Source organism: Musca vetustissima, unplaced genomic scaffold (assembly GCF_032173495.1).
Source record: "Musca vetustissima isolate MV318-11 ecotype Yass unplaced genomic scaffold, APGP_CSIRO_Mvet_v1 utg15310, whole genome shotgun sequence".
In the NCBI taxonomy this organism is placed as follows: domain Eukaryota; kingdom Metazoa; phylum Arthropoda; class Insecta; order Diptera; family Muscidae; genus Musca; species Musca vetustissima.
In genome coordinates this window covers 72208-95346 of record NW_026873325.1, presented here as the reverse complement: position 1 = coordinate 95346, position 23139 = coordinate 72208, and the positions used below count along the sequence as shown (strand labels likewise).

The following is a 23139-nucleotide window of genomic DNA, read 5'->3' as shown; positions in this document are numbered from 1 at the left end:
AACGTTCTCAATGTTACTAAAATCTCGTATGTATGTATCAGGTTGGGGAAAAATAAATTCATTGTTTTTATATGAACTATAAAACTTTATTTAACTTCGGAATGTCCGATTTGGACCAAATATGAACCGTTATGTTACATGATTTGTTGCCAGTTTAAAAGTAACTTCATAATGCCTCTCTCATATAAGTCCAACTCTCTATTTGCAAAAAACTCTAGTAGTCGATTTTCACAAACCTCCCTAGATACCAATTCTTTGTCATTAAAGAAATTTTGCAATGTACTGTAAATGTGTGTGGCCTAGCGTTGTCCTGTTGGAACACGACACCTCTCCTTTAGGCCAATTCTGGCCGTTTTTGGTCGATTGTAAATGGTTTAAAACAGTTTCATGGTCGATTTCTAGCTCCTGGGCGATGCTACGACTGCTAATTTGGTGTCGTTAAGTGAGCAACGTCGTTCAGTGACCGACGACGTTTGGTAAACAAAATCGTTCAATGAACGACAATAATAAACATTGAACATTTTTAGGGTAACCCACATACAATGGTATCTCCTACATTGCGGAAGTTTGAACGCGTTTTCGAAGAAATTGCCTGATGAATGCTGAATTTAGCTTGGTACAGCAGCAGCCTGTTGAGCGATGGTGGCGGCACACAGAAGGTTTGCGGGAGCTTGGCACGGTAGCAGTCCGATTAGCGGTGACGGCCCACGGGGTTGGCAGCGCTTGGCACAGCGGCGGCCGATGAACGTTGACAGCACCCGGAGATAGGCAGCCTGATAAAGAGAAAGTTAGTTTTAGCTTGGGACATCAGCAGCCCGATGAGCTCTGACGGCCCGAAGTTTGGGGGCAGCTTGGCACAGTAGAGCAGTGACGGTCCCGGAGGTTGGTGACAGCTTTGTACAGCGGCGGCCCGATGCATCGTCTAAGAGCTAAATGCTCCTTTTTCAACTCCACTTGACCCAAACGACGAACTTTTTTCTGTTCCAGCCGAAGGCTCGTTTTTCAACCCCACTGGTAGCCGTGGCTCGTTTTGCAACCCCACTTGACTAGACAGCGAATACTCCACAGCTAATTCTAGAGCTGAGTATTTCCGAAACGAACTAGTTTATTGGAATTATTCTGATAAAGGAACGATAGGAACTAGGTTCAGTTATAGTTCCGTTTTCAGATCTCGTTCCTTTAGTCACATAGTCTTCATTCGTTTCCTGTTCAAATTGATTGTCGTCCTGTAGTTGAATTATGTTGCTTTTGAATATTCTACTATATAGAAATTAATTGAAATCAATTTTATTTTTTAATTTTAGTTCAATTTGTTTACTTTTTTCATCCATCAACGAATCAAAATGGAACTATGTGTGCGAAAAAAAAATATTTAGAGATTCAAAGAACCTACCTAGAAGTCGAAACTTAACTAGTTCCTTTTTAAAAACGGAAAGAGAAATATCGATCTGATCCGTGAACTAGATTCCCCAACTCTAGCTAATTTCACTGGTGGCCGATGGCTCGTCTTTTAACCCCATATTCAAGAGCTTTTTTTACTGGTAGTCGAGGGCTTGCTTCGGAACCCCAATTGATTCTACAACCATCTACACAAGACTGCGAGTCTAAACACAACCAGAGAGTCTAGAGTCAGCGAAGCTCTTTTACCGCGTGATTCTTATTGGCGACGGGAAATCCCGACGGCTGATGTTCGCGTCTAGTGGCTTGACGCTAGAATAGACTTTATTCAGTTGCCATATTTTAGGTAAAAACCAGTAAGGAAAGTAGTAAGTCGGACTGGGAGGTCTGTATGATACCCTTCACCACCAGACATATGTATCCTGACAATTTCATGTCAATGTTCGAATGATAAACGAAACCGAGTGAACCGACTAACATGATTCCATACACGTGCCTTTCTGGCAACATTTTCATTTCATTTGACTTTGGGACGAAAATATATATGGGAGCTATATCCAAATCTGAACTGATGTTCACATTATTCTAGATTTAATTCAGTACGTTATGCCAAATTTTGTCCAGATCGAATCGGACTTCAGAGCATAATTTTGATTTTCACGCCGGCGAAAAAGTATGCCGCTGACTCCTGACACCTGCTGGTGGCTTGCTTTTAACTCGATGTCCACTTATGCAATTTTCAGAGTTATGCTAGGGTTTTTGATTGTATGACCACTAGGGGACCTTTTGATCGTTACTTTAAGAGTGTAAACATCATTTTCTGACAGAATATTATACGTTGTGCAAACCAAATAATAATAAACAATAATGTCAAGGAACTTGGGTAAAATTATTGGAGCAGTAGCATTTTATTATTAATTCGATAAAAAAAGGATTTTTGTAAATTTGTGTTTCCATTGAAATGTTGGTACCACTGCTGGTACCAACTTTTCCATTGAATGCATGGCAACTCAATTGAGAGCAAGATTGAATTGAATAAAATCTATTCTAGCGTCAAGCCGTTGGACGCGAACGTCAGCCGTCGGGATTTCCCGTTACCAATAACAAACACACGGTAAACGACCGTCGCTAAATCTAGACCCTCTGGTTGTGTTTACACTCTAAAGCTAAACACGTTGAAACCTCACATTTTAAATTAATTTAAATGAACATTAAAAGTATTGTCGACTTCTGGACTTTACCTTACGGCATTTCGCAAATAACATTAACATATCCCACATTTAAAAGTCCATACAGGCTTCAGGTATTTTAAATATCCGCCTCATGTTATCAGTAAAAAATTCGCACAGGCGGAACGTGTGTATTTGTTTTTTTCGGTAAATATCCCATCTAATTATTCTCATATGCAAGTTGAATTCGTCCGGCACACTCTAATAATCGGAAAGACACACGATTCGCGGATTATTCATTTTATTTACCTTTTTTGTAAATAATTCACTAAGAAAACATTAAAAAATTCGTTATCATCTTTAGTAGGGAAGAACCTATACAAAAGCATGATGACAGATGGGTATATAAGTCTGGGAAGTTAATCCAACTTTGACACTACGCAGAGATGACTCTTTTAAGATCGGTCATGTTTAGATTATTCGCAATTGTCACACTCTTACTCGTAGTTGTCAGAGGTGATCCGCAGTGGCATAATAGCAGCGATGGACGGCAATATTTAATAGAAGGAGATGAGAAGGTAAATATTTATTAAGCAAACCAATGACGCATCTACAAAAAATTCAGAATTTTTATTTAATTAATTGACATTTTTATTTAATCATTGTTTTTAGTATAACTGGTTCCAAGCCTTTCATGAGTGTGCTCGTCGCAATTTGCAGCTGGTTGAGATTGATTCCGAAAAAAAGAATGATGCCTTAATAGCTGTGCTGAAACCACTTTTTGGTAAATAATAGAAAAAAAGAGATCCCCTTAAACAAAATTCCTTACAAAAATTAAAACTCCTCTAAATTTGTAGGTAATTCCCATAACTTGTGGTTGGGCGCCATGGATGAATTTTCCCGTGATAAAAACTACAAAAGACCTTTCTATTGGTCCTCATCGGGTAAACCCATGACTTTTACTTATTGGTCAGATCATAATCCCGACAATGATCAACACAAAGAACATTGTGTCCATACATGGTCGAAAAAATCCAATTATCTATGGAATGACAATCACTGTGATTCGGCACGTTTGGGTTACATTTGTGAAGATCATCATTTGCATGTCCAGTATAAGGAGGTGTTGTCGGATAAATTCCTCAAACTTACCCAGACAAATAATAATTTAATTGCCGAATATAATCGTCAGCAGACAGAGTTTACGAAGACGTTGGAAGCTAGTTTTAAGGAAACTGAGTCTAGCGAAACGGAATTTAAGAAAGGTCTGAACGATATCTATACAAAATTGCAATTAGATATTAGCAATGCTTTGGCTCAGCATCAGAAAGAGGTCGATTCTTTGGTCGAAGATAAACAAAAGACTGTCCATAGCCGGAATGTTGAATTGCAAATTAGCACCGAGGAAATATCGAAGAAAATTACCAAAGAATTAGAGTTGGCCAAATCGGTTTACAATGAAGTTTTGCAAGTTTAAGTTATAGCAGATTGATATGTGTATGATTGAAGTCGGTTCACATACTTAATAATATATAAGTTTAAGAAATAATATATATCTTTGGCATTCCGGGCAGCGGGAATTTATATTGGTATTTATCAATGAAAACCAGAATAAAAAATTATGTATATGTAATTGTATCATCCCATTTGAAACCTCAAGAGTCCCCAGGAGTAAAATTCCATATCTACTAAGCCATTATTGGACGCAAATTCATTCCTACCATTAAGCTTAAGCAAATATATGGATGCTATATCATTCACGTCCATGAATGTATTAAGATTTTATTAATATATTTTAATCGAAGCAGATGTACTATATATTTTCGGATTTTTAGAGAATAAAGGTGCACCTGGAATATACAATTTCCATATAAAGATACCACATACTTTAACTATTTTAATGGTCCTAGCCGCATTTTCAAAATAGCTGAAAAATATTTGTTTAAGTTAAATTCGTTGGCCTACAACCTCCCGAGGTCAGTCTCTGCACGTTCCCTCTGCGGACACCGCAGATCGTATATACCAAAGGGCAAAGGTTGTTGTTGGTTTGCTCCCCTGGCTTGACACTCTGTCACTGGAATATGCGTAAGTAGTTGTAGCTGTACCAATACGAAAATCATTAAGATACCAACTATCCTCTGCGATCCACGTGAACCTCTGCGTTCTCTTGGTAACTAACCGTCAAGAAGATTTAACGTATACGCGTTACTACTAACAGGCATCTGACGCCACCACCATTCTCGATATTTGCACTCTCTTGACCGATTGAAGGTGAAAAGCTCGTCTTTGGCATCATGGAATCTTCATTTCCCATGGTAAAAACTTACTCCATAAGATTCAAATTTGGTTTGGCCCGCTAAATATTGACCGTTCAGCATAAAGCCAGCCATTCGACTAAGTGGATCAGATCACCTTCCACATTGGAAAATTTGCCACGTTCGGTTTATAATTGTGTCCTCCAGAGCAAGTAGAAAACCAGACAAAAATTAAGTTTTCGGTCCATTTAATCGTCGAAATATCATCGAATCATTATTGAACATTAAAAGCGTCGTCCTTGGCCATAACCGGAACCTCAGGTCAAATGTATATACTTTTTCTGGTGCTCAAATCAATTACCCGATTGAGAAACCGCATTGAACACAACTACTAATCACTTTTAGTTCTTTTTATTCGGGAATAAAAAGAAGTAATTTGATCTATAGGGCTCTACAGCAAGTGATCCATCAATTCCACCCTTTGGCGGTCAAAAAGTCAGCGCTCGCATTGTCATGATGCACAATGAGTGGCTTTTTGAATTTTTCAAAAGACTTAAGATAAACAAGTTATGGAGCACTTCTCAGCCATCTTTCGTTTCTCAAGCAGAACAATCGCCACTTGATCAGTTTTAACAAGAAACGGGCGGAAAACATTGGCTGGATTTGGCTAGCCTTCGAAGGCCTTCATGGTCGATTGAGGCTTTGTTTCGGACTCATACGCATAGATACATGATTCGTCACATGTGACGACTTACGTCTTTTGAAACACATTGAATGCCCTTTATTTTCCAAATTTAGTTGAATGGCGTTAAAAATAATGGGCTAGCCTCATAAAAAAAATATGTAAACACGTTTTTATTACTGCTATTACGTTAATTAATATATTTTTTGTTGGAAATCCATTGAAAAGTGGATTAATTTTTTTTCTTTTTAAATAAAATTGTACCTTAAAAAAAAACGAACTTTTCGCTGTAACGAATGGACCTGACATTATATCATTCGTTATACCGGGCGTCGACTGTATGTTGATTTATATTTTCAAATCGTATAATTCCTCTGATGGAATCACACAACATAAATCATCTTTATATTGATTTTATTTTAGCATAACTCCTAAAAGTATGCAATGATTTTTGATATTATTGTGTACTATTTGTTAATACAAAGAGCTAACAATGCAGAGGTTTGGAATATGCAATAACAAAGAACAAAGGTCTTATTAACCCTTTCAGTGTCACAAAAATTTTTTGTCGGAATAAAAATCTAAAAATTTGTACTTAAAATCATATGAAGGCACAGAGTTTAGAAAAAAAAGCAATTCTTATTTTAATCCTCGGACAGTTTTGTCTGTCTTTCAGCAAAAACAAGGACATCAATTGTAGCGGTACGTAGGATAACCGAAAATTGCAAAGGAAGAGAGTAATTTTAAATGTCGAATATATTCGACAAAAACACTGAAAGGGTTAATTGGTATTAAATGGTGATGCCCCCGAATCGTTGTTGCAGAGGGTGGAAAGCAGGGATGCAATGGATGGATGTATCTTACCTATATGTATATACAAATTATTTATTTATGTATGTTTTTGTTAATTGTTAATAATAATAACAATTTTATTAATAAATATATAAAAAAGTGAAAAATATAAACTTTTTATTGAAAGAAAGTACAATTTGAATAATTTCATTTCGCATCCCTTGTGGAAAGAATGCTTAAAAAGTGGAGTATGACGTTTCTTCTGCAAAATCTGGACTCTCATTGTATAAATCTCTGAACCAAGAGAAGATAAAGGTGTATGTTATGAAACAAACATAGTAAACATTACTATCAGTTGTAGGTTTTACCATGAAATAATCGCCAAACACCTGTTTAACAGAGAAACTATAAAAAACGGAGGTATGGGATATATCTCCCGACTACATAGTTAGTGTAAATCGAAGGATGAGACGTCAAGCTGGAGACGAAGCTAATGTTCGAAATGTTGTTTTTTTTTTTTCAAAATAAAGAGGGAGAAGGAGCGGATCTGTGATGAATCCGATAAAACCAATTGACATGGACTCTATGTTTTTTTACTCTAGATTTAGGGACCAAGCCAATTTGACTCATATCAAAAGTTGATAGCTATGTATTTAAATTTTAATATTTATTTTAAAAATTTTACGTTAGTTTTCATACTCTAGCTTTGTGTAGCCCCAAGAGTTGTAACGCCGTGAAATATTGGCTAGACCCACTTTTAGGCATACCTATTGTCATATCTGAGTCGATCTAGACATGTGTGTCCGTCCGTCTGTCCATTATTGACATAAATTTTATTTTCGTCTATTTTTCTGGTATCTCTAGAGGCTACAATTATGAGCCTAACATCACGAAATTTTACATGGGGATCTGGCCAAAGATCCCAAAGGGGATCTGATAACGATCGGTCAATATTTAGCGGGTCAAATGGACCCAGAGCAGTATTCTGGGGCGTATGTATTTACTCCTGAAAGACATAGATCCCAGAAGTTGATTGAAGTAATTGACCTTTAAATTGATACCAATTATATTGATGTATGTACTCGGATGTGAGAGTTATTATAGGGCATATATTTCCGGTTATGGTTAAGGACGACGCCTATAATTTTCGGATATGGTCAAATGATTTTTAGGGCATGAAATTAACCACAATCTTGTGTGTTTTTACAAGTCCCTCTATAGGCCACTATAATAAGCCTAACATCATAACGCATCACATGGGTAAGGGAATCTGGCCAACTAATTAGAATGGCTGTTCTGATTAGTCAATATTAAGTGGGTCAAATAAAACGAGACCAGAAAAAATATTCCGAAAATATCTCTAATCGGCCTTGAGGGTGCAAATATCGCGAAATATTGCCCAGGCACGGAATATAAGTCATCAGCAAGTTAGAAGGGAATCTGGCCAACTAATTAGAATGACTGTTCTAATCGGTCAATATTAAGTGGGTCAAAAAAACCGAGACCTTTCTGTGTAAAGTGGCAACATTGGCATCTTATGGCGAAAATGGTCACCCCAGAAAAAATATTCCGAAAATATCTCTAATCGGCCTAGAGGGTGCAAATATCGCGAAATATTGCCCAGGCACGGAATATAAGTCATCAGCAAGTTAGTGTTCCGTGGTAATTGTATAGGCTAACGACTATACTGCTCCGCTCACTGGTCAATAATGTATAGGGTAATTCATAGGGTTCATTTTCTATATTGATCAACATTTATAATTTTTTTAAGTTTTAAAACCGTTGGGCAGTTACCCGGAGTAATGGACCAATTTGCTGCATCTCTAGATATGATCTTGAAATGTTAACTGTAAGACAAAATCGCGGTCATGGTCTGGCGGGTGGAAAGTTCCTATTGAAGATGAAAAACCTTGGTAAGTATATGGACAATTTGGCCATATATCAATGTTCAGAGATATATAGCGTGACTTTTTTGCTTTGCTTTCGACCCAATTACACATGAAGAGATTGCTTCATATCTCGATTTATAGGTATTTCTTGAGGTTACATTTCTGCAGTATAATCGTATGAGGAATGCTTATGTAGAATATTTCGTCTGTCTAACTCAATTCCTTGTGTGTCCTTTTCATTCTAAATTTATTGGACCTGACTACAATTATTATAAAATGCCATTTTGCGTCCTCGAAATAGTCTACAAAAATTTTGCTCATAAGATTATAGGTGGGGTCTTCAAAGACGAGAAATATATATTTTAAAGTTTTAATGGTCTATTGCCGAGTTTACCCGGTTCTTATCACTAAATTCAGTATACCTTATTATTTGAATCTTTAGGATACGTCCGAATTATTTTCTAAAACATATATAGTTAAGCCGAATACTTAAAAAAATAAAAAACTTTCGGATATTTAGATAATAAAACCGATAATAGTCTGGTTCAATAAATTCGGAACGTTTGTTTACTAGCTTTCTAATGATATGTATATGAAGTATAAAAACCGGTTTTATTATCAGAATATCCGGTTCAAACATTTTGAGAACCGGTTCCTTCTTCTTTGAAATTTATTTTTTTTATGTATTTAGCCCAACCCTAAATTATTACGCCCTTCATCCCGCAGTAATTTTTAGTTTGATCCGGATATCTGTAAAATAATTATCTTCACTTGTTACACAATCGTTTTCTGACAATCATATTTTTTATTTAATATTTTTTCAAAATAATTTACAATTTAACATTTCGAAGAACATCTTCAATTTTCTGCTCCACCTCAGTTAATTCTTGTGACAATCTATTCGAAATTCTCGGTGTCGAATTCTCTAGCTTTTCATACAATTCATTGATGTGATCATTTATATCGGACGATAATCGTGTTATTTCTTGTTTATTTTCCTTTTCATCACTGCTGGCTGAGTGCGATGCTTTATTTTCCAGTGCTTCCAAAAAATGTTCTACTTCATTGTTATTTTTTGCTATCAGATTCCTTGTACGATGTACCACATCCAACATTTTCTCTTTTTCGTGTTGCATGAAATCGGAAAATTTCTTCATGGCCTTTACGACGTGCTGGCGTTTCTCTTGTAGTGTTGCCGAATATTTATTATGTGATCGCTGATGTTCGCATATGAAACCATATTGATTGCTACACGACACATCATTCCACTGGAATTCGGGACTATAGGCAAAGGTCTGTACACAATTCTCTTGGTTGCGTTCATTGTTCGGTTCACCGGGATACCAATAGCTATAGGTCATAGTTTTACCAGAGGCAGACCAATAGAAGGGACGATTGGTGCTGATTTCCGTGTTGAATTGATCATTGCCACCAAGCCAGAGACTGGTCGATTTGCCTGGAGGAAACAAATTTATTTGTATGGAGAACTAAAATACAAGGAATTTCGTATAACCCACCAAATATGTTTTTCAATAACTGCACCAATGCTTGATTCTTGGATTCCGATTGAATTTCCACCAATTGTAAATTTCTGCGCGAACATTCATGATTTGCCCTAAACCAATTGTACTAAAAACCGACTGTTAGATAAATATTGAAATTATTAAAAAATTGTTTTATGTCATCAACTTACTTTAGCAGCACTCTCGATCAGATACTGACGGCCATCCGAGCTATTGTACCACTGCGGTTCGGCAATTACCACCTCAATAAGTAGCAATGCCAAGAAACAATAAATTTTTGTCATACTAAGTTTTTAATTTAAAAAATTTCTTAACTATTGCATTTTTTAGTTTTTACTACCAATATATATACCCTTGAGATGGTCATTATTTATGCTAACTTCAACACCTTTAGTTTGTTCATCGTTTGCAGTTATTGGTCATCGAATTAGGAGGAATTAACCCACAGACAGAAAAAGATATATTATTGCAGACATTGCAGAACGTGTAACGTTTCGTTGACCTATAGCAGGCATACACTGATTTTTAAACATTTACTTGAAAAAATGTTATTTAAAATATTTTAAAAAATCTACGCCTATGCTCTGCTATTTCTTATAAAAACATTTAAAAAAATCCACGCCTATAGCTTTGCTATTCCTTATAAAAACATTTAAAAAATCCACGCCTATGCTCTGCTATTTCTTATAAAAACATTTAAAAAAATCCACGCCTATAGCTTTGCTATTCCTTATAAATAATATTTTGAAAAATCCACGCCTACAGCTCTGCTACTTCTTATAAAAAAATATTTAAAAAAATCCACGCCTATAGCTCGAATCTTTTCAGTAATGGCAACCCTTATCTGAAGTCTGCTACTGATAGGACAATTTTAATAGATTGATAAGAATACTGCGACTTTCGAAAAATATAATATTTGCATATTTCAATCTGAGTTTTATAATCAAACAATATGTACATCCGAAGATCAACTGCGGTATTTATATTTCTAATAATAGGAATTACACATTTTACAAGGGGCGTACCGCAATGGTACAGCGGCTCTGATGGAAAACGCTATTTAATTGAAGGCGAACAGAAAGTAAGGATTGAAATAATGAAAAAAAATATATTTTAAAATAGGGGATCCATTTTGATTACAGTATAATTGGTTCCAAGCCTTTCATGAGTGTGCCCGTCGTAATCTGCAATTGGTGGAAATAGATTCTGAGCAGAAAAATAATCAAATAATTGCCATACTGAAACCCATTTTTGGTAAGTCCAACGATGCGTAAAGAAGGAGATCTGAATGATATTTGTATGCGTAATTGCTTTCCAGGAAACTCCCACAATTTGTGGATAGGTGCCATAGACGAATATAATGGTGTCAAAAATTATAATAGACCCTTCTACTGGCATTCATCCGGCAAACGTATGACATTCTCCTATTGGTCCGATAGTAATCCCGATAATGATGTACACGCTGAGCATTGTGTCCATATGTGGGAATCGAAACCGAATTATAGATGGAATGATCATAAATGTGATTGGCCACGCTTAGGTTATATTTGTGAAGATCATCATCTGCTGACCGAATGCACTGGGTGTTCCGAGGAAAAGATACAACAAATCACACGTGCAGCTGGTGCAGTTCTAGAGGAATATCAGGCACAACAAGAAGCCCAAATTGAAAGTTTGCAGAAAACATTGGAAAAATTGGAGCATGAAGAATTGCGTTTCAAGGAAAATTTGAATTCGTTACTAACGAAAATTGAAATGGAAACCAGTAAATTATTGGTAACCTACAGGGTACAAATGAATTCCGTTCTAGATGAGAGAAGTGAGACTTTGCACAGTGTAAATCTGGGACTGCGTAGCGATATCGAAATGTTGACCAAGAAATTTAGTAAAAAGTTAGAAAATGTTAAAATAGATTATAGAAATATTTTAAAGGCATAATCACTATTTGTTTATTGTTAATAAATAAATTAAAAATTTGCATCAAAAAGGGGAGGAGTTTTTTAAAATATTTTTATAAGGAATACTCTAGCTAAAGACGTTGATTTTTTTAAAAATTTTTTATAAAAAATATTGCAGCTATAGGCGTGGATTTTTTAAAATATTTTTTATAAGAAACCATAGAGCTACAGGCGTGGATTTTTTAAAATATTTTTTATAAGAAACCATAGAGTTATAGGCGTGGATTTTTTAAAATATTTTTTATAAGAAATCCATAGAGCTATAGGCGTGGATTTTTTAAAATATTTTTTATAAGAAACCGTAAAGCTATAGGCGTGGATTTTTTAAAATATTTTTTTATATAGAAAGCGTAGAGCTATAGGCGTGGATTTTTTAAAATATTTTTTTATATAAAAAGCGTAGAGCTATAGGCGTGGATTTTTTAAAATATTTTTTTTATATAGAAACCGTAGAACTATAAGCGTGGATATTTTTAAAATAATTTTTATAAGAAACCGTAGAGCTATAGGCGTGGATTTTTTAAAATATTTTTTATGAGAAACCATAGAGCTATAGGCGTGAATTTTTTAACATATTTTTTATAAGAAACCGTAGAGCTAAAAGTGAGGATTTTTTAACATATTTTTATAAAAACCGTAGAGCTATTGGCGTGGATTTTTTAAAATATTTTTTATAAGAAACCGTAGAGCTAAAGGGGTGGATTTTTTAAATATTTGTTATAAGAAACCGTAGAGCTAAAGGCGTGGATTTTTTAAATTATTTTTTATAAAAAAAAGACTAGAGCTATAGGCGTGGATTTTTTAAATTATTTTTTATAAAAAAAAGACTAGAGCTATAGGCGGGGATTTTTAAAATTATTTTTTATAAAAAAAGACTAGAGCTATAGGCGTGGATTTTTTAAATTATTTTTTATAAAAAAAAGACTAGAGCTATAGGGGTGGATTTTTTAAATTATTTTTTATAAACAAAAGACTAGAGCTATAGGCGTGGATTTTTTATATTATTTTTTATAAAAAAAGACTAGAGCTATAGGCGTGGATTTTTTATATTATTTTTTATAAAAAAAGACTAGAGCTATAGGCGTGGATTTTTTATATTATTTTTTATAAAAAAAGACTAGAGCTTTTCAGAATATTTTTTAAAAATATGTTTCACTTTATTTTAATGCCAGGTTCACCTGTTTTGGGTTATTTTCAGTATTGTTTTCCATAATTTCCGCTTACTCAATCACAAATATATTTTGACCGATAATTTTTGCCAAACATGCTATTTTGTGGACAATAACCTAAATTACACGGTTTTACAATATGTGATATGCTGAGGTAAATTCGAAATCGATGTCAAAAAATTTTGTCGTTTAGTATAATTTTAAAAATCATTTTTATTTATATAAAACTGAAAATGAAATCGATCAAGACATCAGTTGTGCATTGGCAGACATCGGTATTAGTATGACAGCTTTAAAATATCTATTAACCCTCTTGTTTGTGGGTGTGGTAATAGCAGAACCCCAATGGTATAATAGTCGGGATGGTCGTCGTTATTTAATTGATGCCGAGCAAAAGGTATTTATTTTTGTTTCCGGAAAAATATTTTTAATCTGAAATATGTTTTCTATTTTTCATTTCAGTACAATTGGTTAAGTGCCCAACAGGCTTGCTCCCGCCGAAACTTGCAATTGGTGGAAATTAAGTCGGCAGCCAAAAATGAGGCCTTAGTGGAAGTTCTTAGCTCTACCTTCAGTAAGTATTGATACACAATTATTATGGACAATTTTGAATAATTGCTTGATCTTTACCAGAACGTCCCATCAACTTGTGGTTGGGTGCCAATGACGAATTCAATACCAATCAGGATCCAAAACGTCCCTTCTATTGGTCATCCTCAGGCAAACGTATGGACTTTACCAATTGGTCCGAAGGCAGCCCAGCCAATGCCGGTTCCAATGAACACTGTGTCCATATTTGTGCTAAAACCCAAAACTATGAATGGAGCGATTTGCCATGTACCGAACAAATTGGTTTGATCTGTGAGGAGCAACCCTCTTACAATACACATCGTGCCTCGTTGCAAGAGAAGGGTCAGAAAGTTTTGGATATTACAAAGAAATTATTTGGTTCCCAACAACATGAACAAAAGAAGTCAATGGAAAAATTTATGCATCTCATTAGTCAGGTGGTAAAGAAAAATAATGAAATCTCACGTTATTTGGAAAAGATTGAATCGAATATGTCCCATAGCAATGATCATAGTGTTCAATTGCGTAACAAAGAGCTGCGTTCATATGTTGAGGCTGCATTGAAGACGGTGCAGGAATTGGATCAGGAAATGCAAGATGCTGCTCATCAAATGTATACGAAATTCTCCAAGGATTTCAATGATGTTCAAAAGACCATTGAATACATTATGGGAAATAAAAATGAACAATAAATTGTTTGGAGATAAATAAAAAATCAGAGTAATTGCAAAAATCAAAATATGAATTTAAATAAAATTGTGCTTATAGTACGTTTACATTTAACCGGATTTCATTAACCCAGTGGGTTTCAATCGTCATTTCCTTTGTACATATGTCAAATAAATCCTCATAAAGTAGGTTAACCCGGTAAAAAGTTCTAATGTATATGCCGTTTTATTCTATAAATGCCAAAAATGCTATTAAAAATATTTTATCAAGTACTACAATACAATAGACATGGATTTATTAAAAAAAAAAAAAAAATATTTTTCAGGGACTAAAATAGGCGTGGAATTATTAAAAAATATACACATCGGTCTAATCCAGGAACCATGGACTGTAAAAAACAAGGTGTCTGGATTAAACCCCATAAATTACCAATTATTCTATGCAAATACAGGTTCCCTACCGAGAACCTGTATAATATGTCGCAAAAAATGAATGTTTTTTATTCTCTCCAGAGTTGTCAACACCGGACGCAACCATACTGAAGCATATGAATGGGAACATTTACCTGGTATCAGTTTATCTCCCGTTTGTCTCCGATACCACCAACGGCAGAGCTGCAGCGATTGATGAGAAGAGCAAAAGAAATAGTTAACGAAGTACTGGTTGTTAGCAATGCTACCTCTCACCACATTGCGTGGGGTAGTACTTATACTAAGGGTGAAACCCTTTTAGATTATCATAATACTAACGACCTAATTACTCTTAACATAGGCAACAAACCTACCTTCGTTAATATAATTAGAGAAGAAGTTTTAGACATAACAATATATTCAGCGAACCTAATAGACGAGGTACAGGAATGGAGAGGTTCACAAGAATACTCCTTCTCGGACCACAGATATATTAGGTTTAAAATCCTACAGCCTACGCCGAAACCCATATATTTTCGAAACAAGACCAAAACAAATTGGATAAAATTCGGAAAACTAGTCAAAGAGAGGTTAGGGCAACATAACTATGACAGCTTAAGCACTGACGATATAAACAGAAATGTCAATAACATAGCGGAAGCAATAGTAAAGTCATTCGAAGAATGTTGTCCTCTTCGAGAAACCCTGGATGACCGGGGAGATTCGAAATAAAGGGAAAGAGGTCCGAAGACTTTATAATAGAGCACGTCGCAAGAAATCTACAGTATACTGGGACAACTTCCATGATAAGCAGAAAAAATACAACAACTTGACAAGAACCACCAAACGCAAGACGCGTAAACGACGTTTCAAAAATAAAAAATTGTCTGTCAAAAACCCACACCCAAGCCGAAACAATGGTAGATAGCGATGGCTACAGCATGGAAACAACTGAAGAAACAATAAGGCTTCTGATGAACGCTCACTTCCCACCGAACCCATCCATAAATAATAAGATCGATGAATCAATGGTACGAGATGCTATAAAGAGCTTCTAACCATATAAAGCGGCAGGCCATACAAAGTGATAGCCATATCAAATAAAGTCAAATATCTGGGTGTCATCCTAGATAGAAGACTTAGATGGAAAGACCACATACAACAACGGATCGAAAAGGCCCATAGATGCTGGTCTTTCTGTAGAAGAGCCGTGGGTTTTCAATGGGGTTTCAACCCAAAGATGGTACACTGGATCCAATTCTAACATACGCGTCTGTAGTCTGGTGGACAGCAAACGACAAAAATGTAATGTAATAGCATTACAGAAAGTCCAAATAACTAGTTGTCTAGGCATATGTGGGGCAATGCGGACAACACATACCAGGGCATTGGAAACTATATTGTATATACATCCAGTTGACATGCAAATAAAATATGAAGCGGCCATCGCAGCCATGAACTAGTGGATCGCACAAAAATATACTACAGGATACGATCGGATACTCAATTAGCCACTTTGTGTCAGACCGAATACCTGAAACAAGAGTAATCACATCATGTGAAATCCTGATACCGGAAAGAGACTCATGGGACAGCGGAACACTAGCATATATGCCTCCGGGGAACTGTTCTTACACGGATGGCTCCCGGCTAGCGGGAAAGAGGGGACTGGGACTTTTTATTGAAGAACCGGGGACTGAAATCTCACTTCGCCTACCAGATCACAATACGATCCTACAGGCGGAGGTTCAAGCTATAACGGAGTGTCTAAGATGGTTAAGCTCTAACTCTGGAACATTTGTTCCAGGAACATTTGTTCCCGGCTTTTGCATGCATCCGAACCTAATTCTTGAAAAATGACACTATTCCTGAACTAAATGACCTAAGGGGGTTTGAATGGAAAATTCTAAAGGACTTCAGCAAGAACACAGAATTCCCAGAAGAATAGGGAGACCAATCATTAAGAATAATTTAGTCTAAATACCTCTCCTTCCTAGAGCGCACAACAGGCCTCCAATGGCTTAAGGGAACCAACCCCCCATTCACGATTTTTTATTCTTAAGACTTTAAATGGGCTGGTAAATTAATATCAATCCTTGTTAAGGTTTATAACTTTGCCCATATATATTTAAAGATTTAAAAAGGAAGAAAAATTTAAAAACCAGTGAGCGGAGCAGTATAGTCGGGCCGACCATATTATACCCTACACAACTTCCACGATAACTAACTTTGCAACCTCTTGTCCGGCTAGAGGTCAACTAATATTACTAATATTCACTACAGTACTTCTAATCACCTGTCCAGATTCCCTCACCGTGCATTGTAATGTTCGGCTTATAATTGGGGCCTATGGATCGACTCAAAAAACACAAAAAAAGTTTTCAGTCCACTTCATCCCAAAATTATTATCCCATCATTACTGAAAATTATAGGCGTTGTCCTTGAACATAACTGGAACCTAATGTAACATATAAAGGCAGTCAGGGCTATATTTCCGACATCCAGTGTTGTATTGGTTTACTAAATAATATCTGAATACGTAAGCACCTGTAAATATGTACGTGTAACTCCCACATCCGAGTACATACCACAATATAATTGGTATCAATTTAAAGGCCAACCTCTCCTCTTGGATATATTATCAACATATTGGATCTATGCCCATCAGCAGTAAATATATACGCTATATAATACAAATTTTGCCATTTTTCACACAAAAGTCAGGGTCCATTTGACCCGCTAAATATTGACCGATCTTTATCAAAACAGGTATGCTTATTCATTGGCCTGATCCCCTTCTCCATGTAAAATTTCGCGATGTCATAATTGCCATAATTGCGGCTTCTGGAGTGACCAGAAAATCGACGAAAAATTAAGCTTTTGGTCCATTTCACCCCCTTAATATTAACCGATCTTTACCAAAAACAATAGGGGTCTTCATTGGGCAAAACCCATCATACATGCAAAATTTCGTGAAGATTGGTCCATAACTGTGGCCTGTATCGTGTTTACAAATTATAATGGTATAATGCCTAGATCGACTCAGCTAGTCGAGATATGACGATCGGTATACTTAAAGGTGGGACCAATATTTCGCGGCGTTACAAACTCTTGGGACTGCACAAAGCTATAATATATAATAATGTTTTTTGTGATTAAAGAAAAGTCCTTATTTTTGATGGCGGGCATGATAACTCCTCACTGGAACGTTGGAATCGGAAAATTCCAACGGCGTTAGAAAGAGTACTAGAATTATTGACACAACAATTAACAAAATGGCGGAACATTGAATTTTTTTTTTTTTTTTGAAAAATCGCCTATGTTTGACCACAAACTAAGTTAAAAAATAAGGAATTTCTTCACCGATTGGCTTTATCCTAGTTCATACGAGAGCTATACACTCCTAGAGAAACGTGTCAAAATTTTAAACAAATTGGATTATTACTTTAATCCAATCTGAGAAGCTCTCTTACCGTCACTTGATGCTAGCACAATAAATCGGCTATATCTTCAAAAGTTGTTGAGATTTTCACTTATTTTTTGTTTTTGAAATTTGGGACCGAGAATGGGGGGGGTGGGTCCCCTTAAGTGTATGTCCTACAACGGACATGTGGTGGTATAAACCACCCCTCTTTTCAAACTAACTACCTATTAAAAAATATATTCCAGGGACTACAATAGGCGTGGATTTATTTAAAAATATTTTTCAGGCGTGGATTTATTTAAAAATATTTTTCAGGCGTGGATTTATTTAAAAATATTTTTCAGGCGTGGATTTATTTAAAAATATTTTTCAGGCGTGGATTTATTGAAGAATATTTTTTCAGGCGTGGATTTATTGAAGAATATTTTTCAGGCGTGGATTTATTGAAGAATATTTTTTCAGGCGTGGATTTATTGAAGAATATTTTTTCAGGCGTGGATTTATTGAAGAATATTTTTTCAGGCGTGGATTTATTGAAGAATATTTTTTCAGGCGTGGATTTATTGAAGAATATTTTTCAGTGATAAATTCATATAATTTTCATGCCCAGCTCTGTTTTCTGGCTACATGAATATGATGATATTGACATATTAATATTTTACTCCCCACGTAATGTTGCAATTGCGAACATTAAATATTACAGATCGCTCCTAGTAAGTTCATAAAATAATATCCCAGTACAATAAATTTATTGACACAATATGTTTCCACCAAATCCGCTATTCTCACTTATGACCGCACATTCAGTCTTGCAACTAAAATAAAACTTTTTTGTTGGCATATTCCAAAGTTTTACACTAAGTTTAAGTGAAATTCCTAGCACAACTTTCTGCTTTTGTCCATTAAAAATAAAATGTGTACATTTGTTTTGCACTTTTCTTTTTGTCCTTCTTGTATTTCAAATGGCCGTTGGTCATTTATTACGAGTAGTTTCGTTCGTTTTGTAAAGTGCGTACTTTAGGTTTCGTTACGTTCTGTTTTTTCCATGGATTTTCTTTTTTTCTATTGTTTGCATTTTACGAATATTTAGCCGCTAGCAACAGAATAAAAACAAACTTTCATTTTCTGCTGAACTTAGAATATATGATGTTGAAAATTTTTCATATTTATTTCCCTTTGCGTTTTAGCGTTGCTGTTGAACGGCAGCAAAAAAGTAAAAGTAGTATTTTGTCTTGATTCAACAAAAACTGAAAAAGGAAGCGAAGAGTAGGAACTTGACACGATATTAAATCTAAGTATAGCTTAAGGTGTTTGCAATGGTAAAATAGTAATACCACAATATACAAGTACATATTACTAGATTTGTAATAAATCCATGCTAAAATTGTTTCTTTGTACATTTTTTTAAATATTAATTGAGAAATATTTTTGAAATAAATACCTATTATACTTACTTACTTACTTAGCTTAGTTTTTCCAGTTTGAAATATCATATTCGGCAATATTGTCCTCCACATGATCTTTTCATCTTATTCGTGGCCTTTCCCATCTGCGTGAGCCATCAGCTGGTTCGCTTTTATATGCCTTTTGAGCTAGGGCATCTTGAACCATTCTAACAACATGACCTAGCCATCGTAGTCGCTGCAGCTCAATACGTTTAACAATGTCGATGTCCGAGAGTAGATGGTACAGCTCATCCGACGGCGATATTCACCGTCAACGCAGATCAGCACATAGGAGAATTTTTCTCTCAAACACTCCAAAAGCTGACTCATCTGCTTGCGTAAGTACCCATATAATAGCACGGATAGTATCATCGTCTTGCAGAGTGTGAGTTTGGTCTGTCGGGATGTGACCTTGCTTATGAGTTGCTTTCTCAGACCACAGTAGCATCTGTTGGTCAACACTATCCTTCTCCAAATTTCAAAACTGATATCATTAGTTTTATTTATGGCGGTACCAAGGTATATAAAATCGTTGACTACCTCGAAGCTGTAGTTCTCAAGTTCCACAGTTGGTCCGTGTCTACTGGACGTTTTGCGCGTTGATACCATCAGATTGGTCTTCTCGACGTTTACTGCCAGTCTCACTATGGCAGACTCCTTCTCAATTTGTTCAAAGTTGACTGTTACCGCTCACAATGTTCGACCCATTATATCGATGTCGTCTGCGTAGGCGATTAACATGTGTTGTTTGGTGTACAGAGTGCCATTTCTGTTCACCTTTGCGTTTCGTATGACCTTAAAGAGATCACACGACAAACTGTCAACTTGTCCTCGTTCGGTATTAAAGGGCTCTGAGAGGTCCTTTTCGACTTTAACTGCTGATCTTGTGCCACTTAAAGTTATCCTGCATAACCGAATTAATTTTGCAGGAATGCCAAAGGCAGAAATGGCTTTAAACACCACTGAACGGATAGCACTGTCGATTCGGGCTTTATAGTCGACGAATATGTGGTATGTGTCGATGTGTTTTTCGTGGGTCTTTTCCAGGATTTGGCGCAGAGTGAAAATCTAGCCAATAGTGGATTTGCCAGGTCTGAAGCCGCATTGGTATGGTCCAATAATTTCATTGACCATTGGCTTCAATCGTTCACACAGCACACTGGATAGCACTTTATATGCGATGGGATTGAGACTTATTCCTCTATAGTTGGCACATTTCGTCTTGTCTCCTTTTTTGTGCACGGGACACAGGATGCTGAGGTTCCAATCATTGGGCATGTTTTCATCTAGCCCAATTGTACTAATCAGCTGGTGCATGCTCCTTACCAGCATCTGACCACCAGTCTTGAAAAGTTCGGCTAATAACCCGTAGGCTCCTGCTGCTTTTTGTTCTTGAGCCGAATTATTGCTTTTATGACCTCATCTTGGCTAGGTGGTATACACTCTATACCATCATCTCTTATTGGTTCTGGAGTATCTTTTTTACCGCCACTATTTGATATCAGAAGCTTTTAAAAATGCTCCTTCCAGATCCTCAGCATGGTGTCTGTATCTGTCACCAGGTTTCCTTCTTCATCTCTACAGGAGGATGTGCCTGCACCAAAACCTTCGGTTTGGTGTTTTATTCGTTGGTAAAATTTCCGGACTTCATTCTGACTCCTGTACATCTCGATTTGCTCACGCTCACGTTTTTCTTGTTATTTCTTCTTTTTCTGAAAACACGTTTCTCCTCTCTCCTTTTCTCCCGATAATTCTCCCATCACATCAGTAGCATTGCGACACTCCTGATCGTACCATGTATTTCTTGATGGTTGTTTTTGGTACCAAAGTATTGTTTTTTTTTTCTGCAGTTTAAAGGGAGTGGGCAATTCTTTGCCATTGTGCTTCCGTCAAGCAGGTGAGTGAGTTGAGCGGAGTAGGCCTCTGCTACCTGTTGTGTTTACAGTTTTTCGACGTCGAGTTTCCGTTTTACATTAGATCGCACCTTTGCTGCTCCATTAAGACGGATGCGAACCTTGACTGCCAAAAGGCAATGGTCCGAATCGATATTCGCTTCTCGTAACGATCGAACGTCTAAAAGACTGGACGAATGCCTTCCGTCTATCACAACATGGTCAATTTGATTTCTCGTTGGCCCAGGTGGCCTTGTGTATATCGAGATGCTTGAATCTGGTGCTGCTAACTACTACTGCCGTTGTCGGATGTTTCTTCATGGAGGCTGAATATTCCGACGGTGGGGCCAAGGTATTTTCCCTTCCGATCTTTGCATTAAAATCTCCTAGCAGAATTTTTATGTCATGGCCAGGACAGCGATCATATGATGCTTCTACGCGCTCATAAAATATGTATTTGGTCTGCTTATCTTTGTCTTCGGTCGGAGCATGGGCGGAAATAAAACTGATGTAGAAGAACTTTGCTTTTATAGGGATTATAGCAATTTGCTCATCTAATGGAGTGAATCTGAAGACCATAAATCCGCAGCTAAATTCACGTTTCGTTTCATGGCAGGGCGTAATCATCTGATTTACTTACGTCAGACCCTTTCCATCGCATTTCCTGTAAGGCAATAATATCGGCTTTGTACTTCTTTAGACATCCGCCAAAGCGAACACTGCGCCTGTTCTGTACAACGTCCACACATTCCAAGTACAGATTCGCAGATCGTGGTCCTATATACGTTTGCGGGGGTCGTCATCGTTAGGGGGTTTGGTGTTCTTTATCTTTGCTTTTTCATAGTAGGTTGGGTTTTCCGAGAGTGGGCAACTAACCCGACGCCTCAACCCATTAGAGCACTTGTTTGGTATCTATCATCTCCTACGCCAACCAAAGTTGAAAAAATATTATTAAAAAAAATCCACGCCCATTATAGTAGTTGAAAAAAATATTATTAAAAAAATTCTTTAAAAAACCCACGCCTATTATAGTAGTTGAAAAAATAGTCTTAAAAAAACATTTCTTTAAAAAATCCATGCCTATTATAGAAGGGAAAAAATATTCTTTAACAAATCCACGCCTATTATAGAACTTAAAAAAGGTCACCCTTGTAAAATTTAAAAATTTTAAAGTAATAATTTCCAGAATCTTTAAGGGCATATGGTTACTGCCCACATCGACACCATGTGTCCCACATTCCCCCACAATATGACAACGGCTAAAACCACTGCCTTGGAAATGACCCATTTAAATTTGCATTAATAAGGACACCTCCGTCCATCACCTCCCTCCGCCCATTACAAACAGAAGAAAATTAGTCATAGCCACCATTGCAAAGCAGATGTTGGAAATATATTCAATACTCATTACGGGATAAAAGCAAAACAAATGCAAACAAGTTAAGTAAAACTGTCAAATCAAATGATTGATAACTTAATTTTTTGGGGACAAAAGTGTCCTCATTGCACAAGATGACAGTTTATGAGATGATTTTTTTTTTCGGAGACAAAAATAAAATATTTTTCTTGATATCCAAAAACGACATCGTTGTTTTCATATACAGGATACGGCCAGATGTTAATGCCCATTTAATCGCATTATAAAGACCTTTACTCGCTATTGGTGGCGTCCAATGGCATCTATGCCAATTCCGAATGAAACAAATCATCATCTTTAAATGTCAACGCTATCATAACATAACACCGTTTCCAGAAATACTCAAACAATATAAAAAGAGAGGGAAACTGGTCCTATATACCATGGGTGTTGTTAACCAGGGCATCAGTGCGCAGGTTCTGACTCTCCATTCGTTCTCTCTTTTCAGAAGAAGAAACTGCTAGAATTTTGTTTAAA

General features: G+C 36.3%; 3 protein-coding genes across 3 annotated transcripts; 2 read left to right on the top strand and 1 right to left on the bottom strand.

Moving 5' to 3' along the window:
• Window positions 1-9015: 9015 nt before the first annotated feature.
• On the bottom strand, window positions 9016-9992 carry LOC133324281 (lectin subunit alpha-like). The gene is made up of 3 exons (XM_061533130.1): window positions 9879-9992; window positions 9703-9814; window positions 9016-9641 (listed from the first exon to the last, which is right to left on the bottom strand). The coding sequence occupies exons 1-3, from the start codon at window positions 9990-9992 to the stop codon at window positions 9016-9018; spliced, it is 852 nt and encodes a 283-aa protein (XP_061389114.1).
• Window positions 9993-11187: 1195 nt separating this feature from the next.
• Window positions 11188-11646, top strand: LOC133324325 (lectin subunit alpha-like). The gene has a single exon (XM_061533174.1). It carries the CDS (start codon window positions 11188-11190, stop codon window positions 11644-11646), a length of 459 nt encoding a protein of 152 aa, XP_061389158.1.
• A 1472-nt stretch (window positions 11647-13118) lies between these two features.
• LOC133324314 (lectin subunit alpha-like) lies at window positions 13119-14097 on the top strand. Its single transcript, XM_061533163.1, has 3 exons — window positions 13119-13232; window positions 13298-13409; window positions 13469-14097. The coding sequence occupies exons 1-3, from the start codon at window positions 13119-13121 to the stop codon at window positions 14095-14097; spliced, it is 855 nt and encodes a 284-aa protein (XP_061389147.1).
• Window positions 14098-23139: the final 9042 nt, after the last annotated feature.

Bases quoted from the DNA above. Each gene is read 5' to 3' on its own strand.
- LOC133324314 (XM_061533163.1), top strand. From the start codon at position 13,119: ATGACAGCTTTAAAATATCTATTAACCCTCTTGTTTGTGGGTGTGGTA. The intron at 13,233-13,297 runs GTATTTATTTTT...TTTTCATTTCAG, and splicing joins TAATTGATGCCGAGCAAAAG to TACAATTGGTTAAGTGCCCA. The intron at 13,410-13,468 runs GTAAGTATTGAT...GATCTTTACCAG, and splicing joins AGTTCTTAGCTCTACCTTCA to AACGTCCCATCAACTTGTGG.
- LOC133324281 (XM_061533130.1), bottom strand. From the start codon at position 9,992: ATGACAAAAATTTATTGTTTCTTGGCATTGCTACTTATTGAGGTGGTA. The intron at 9,815-9,878 runs GTAAGTTGATGA...GTCGGTTTTTAG, and splicing joins TGATCGAGAGTGCTGCTAAA to TACAATTGGTTTAGGGCAAA. The intron at 9,642-9,702 runs GTGGGTTATACG...TGTTTCCTCCAG, and splicing joins GTTATTGAAAAACATATTTG to GCAAATCGACCAGTCTCTGG.
- LOC133324325 (XM_061533174.1), top strand. From the start codon at position 11,188: ATGTGGGAATCGAAACCGAATTATAGATGGAATGATCATAAATGTGAT.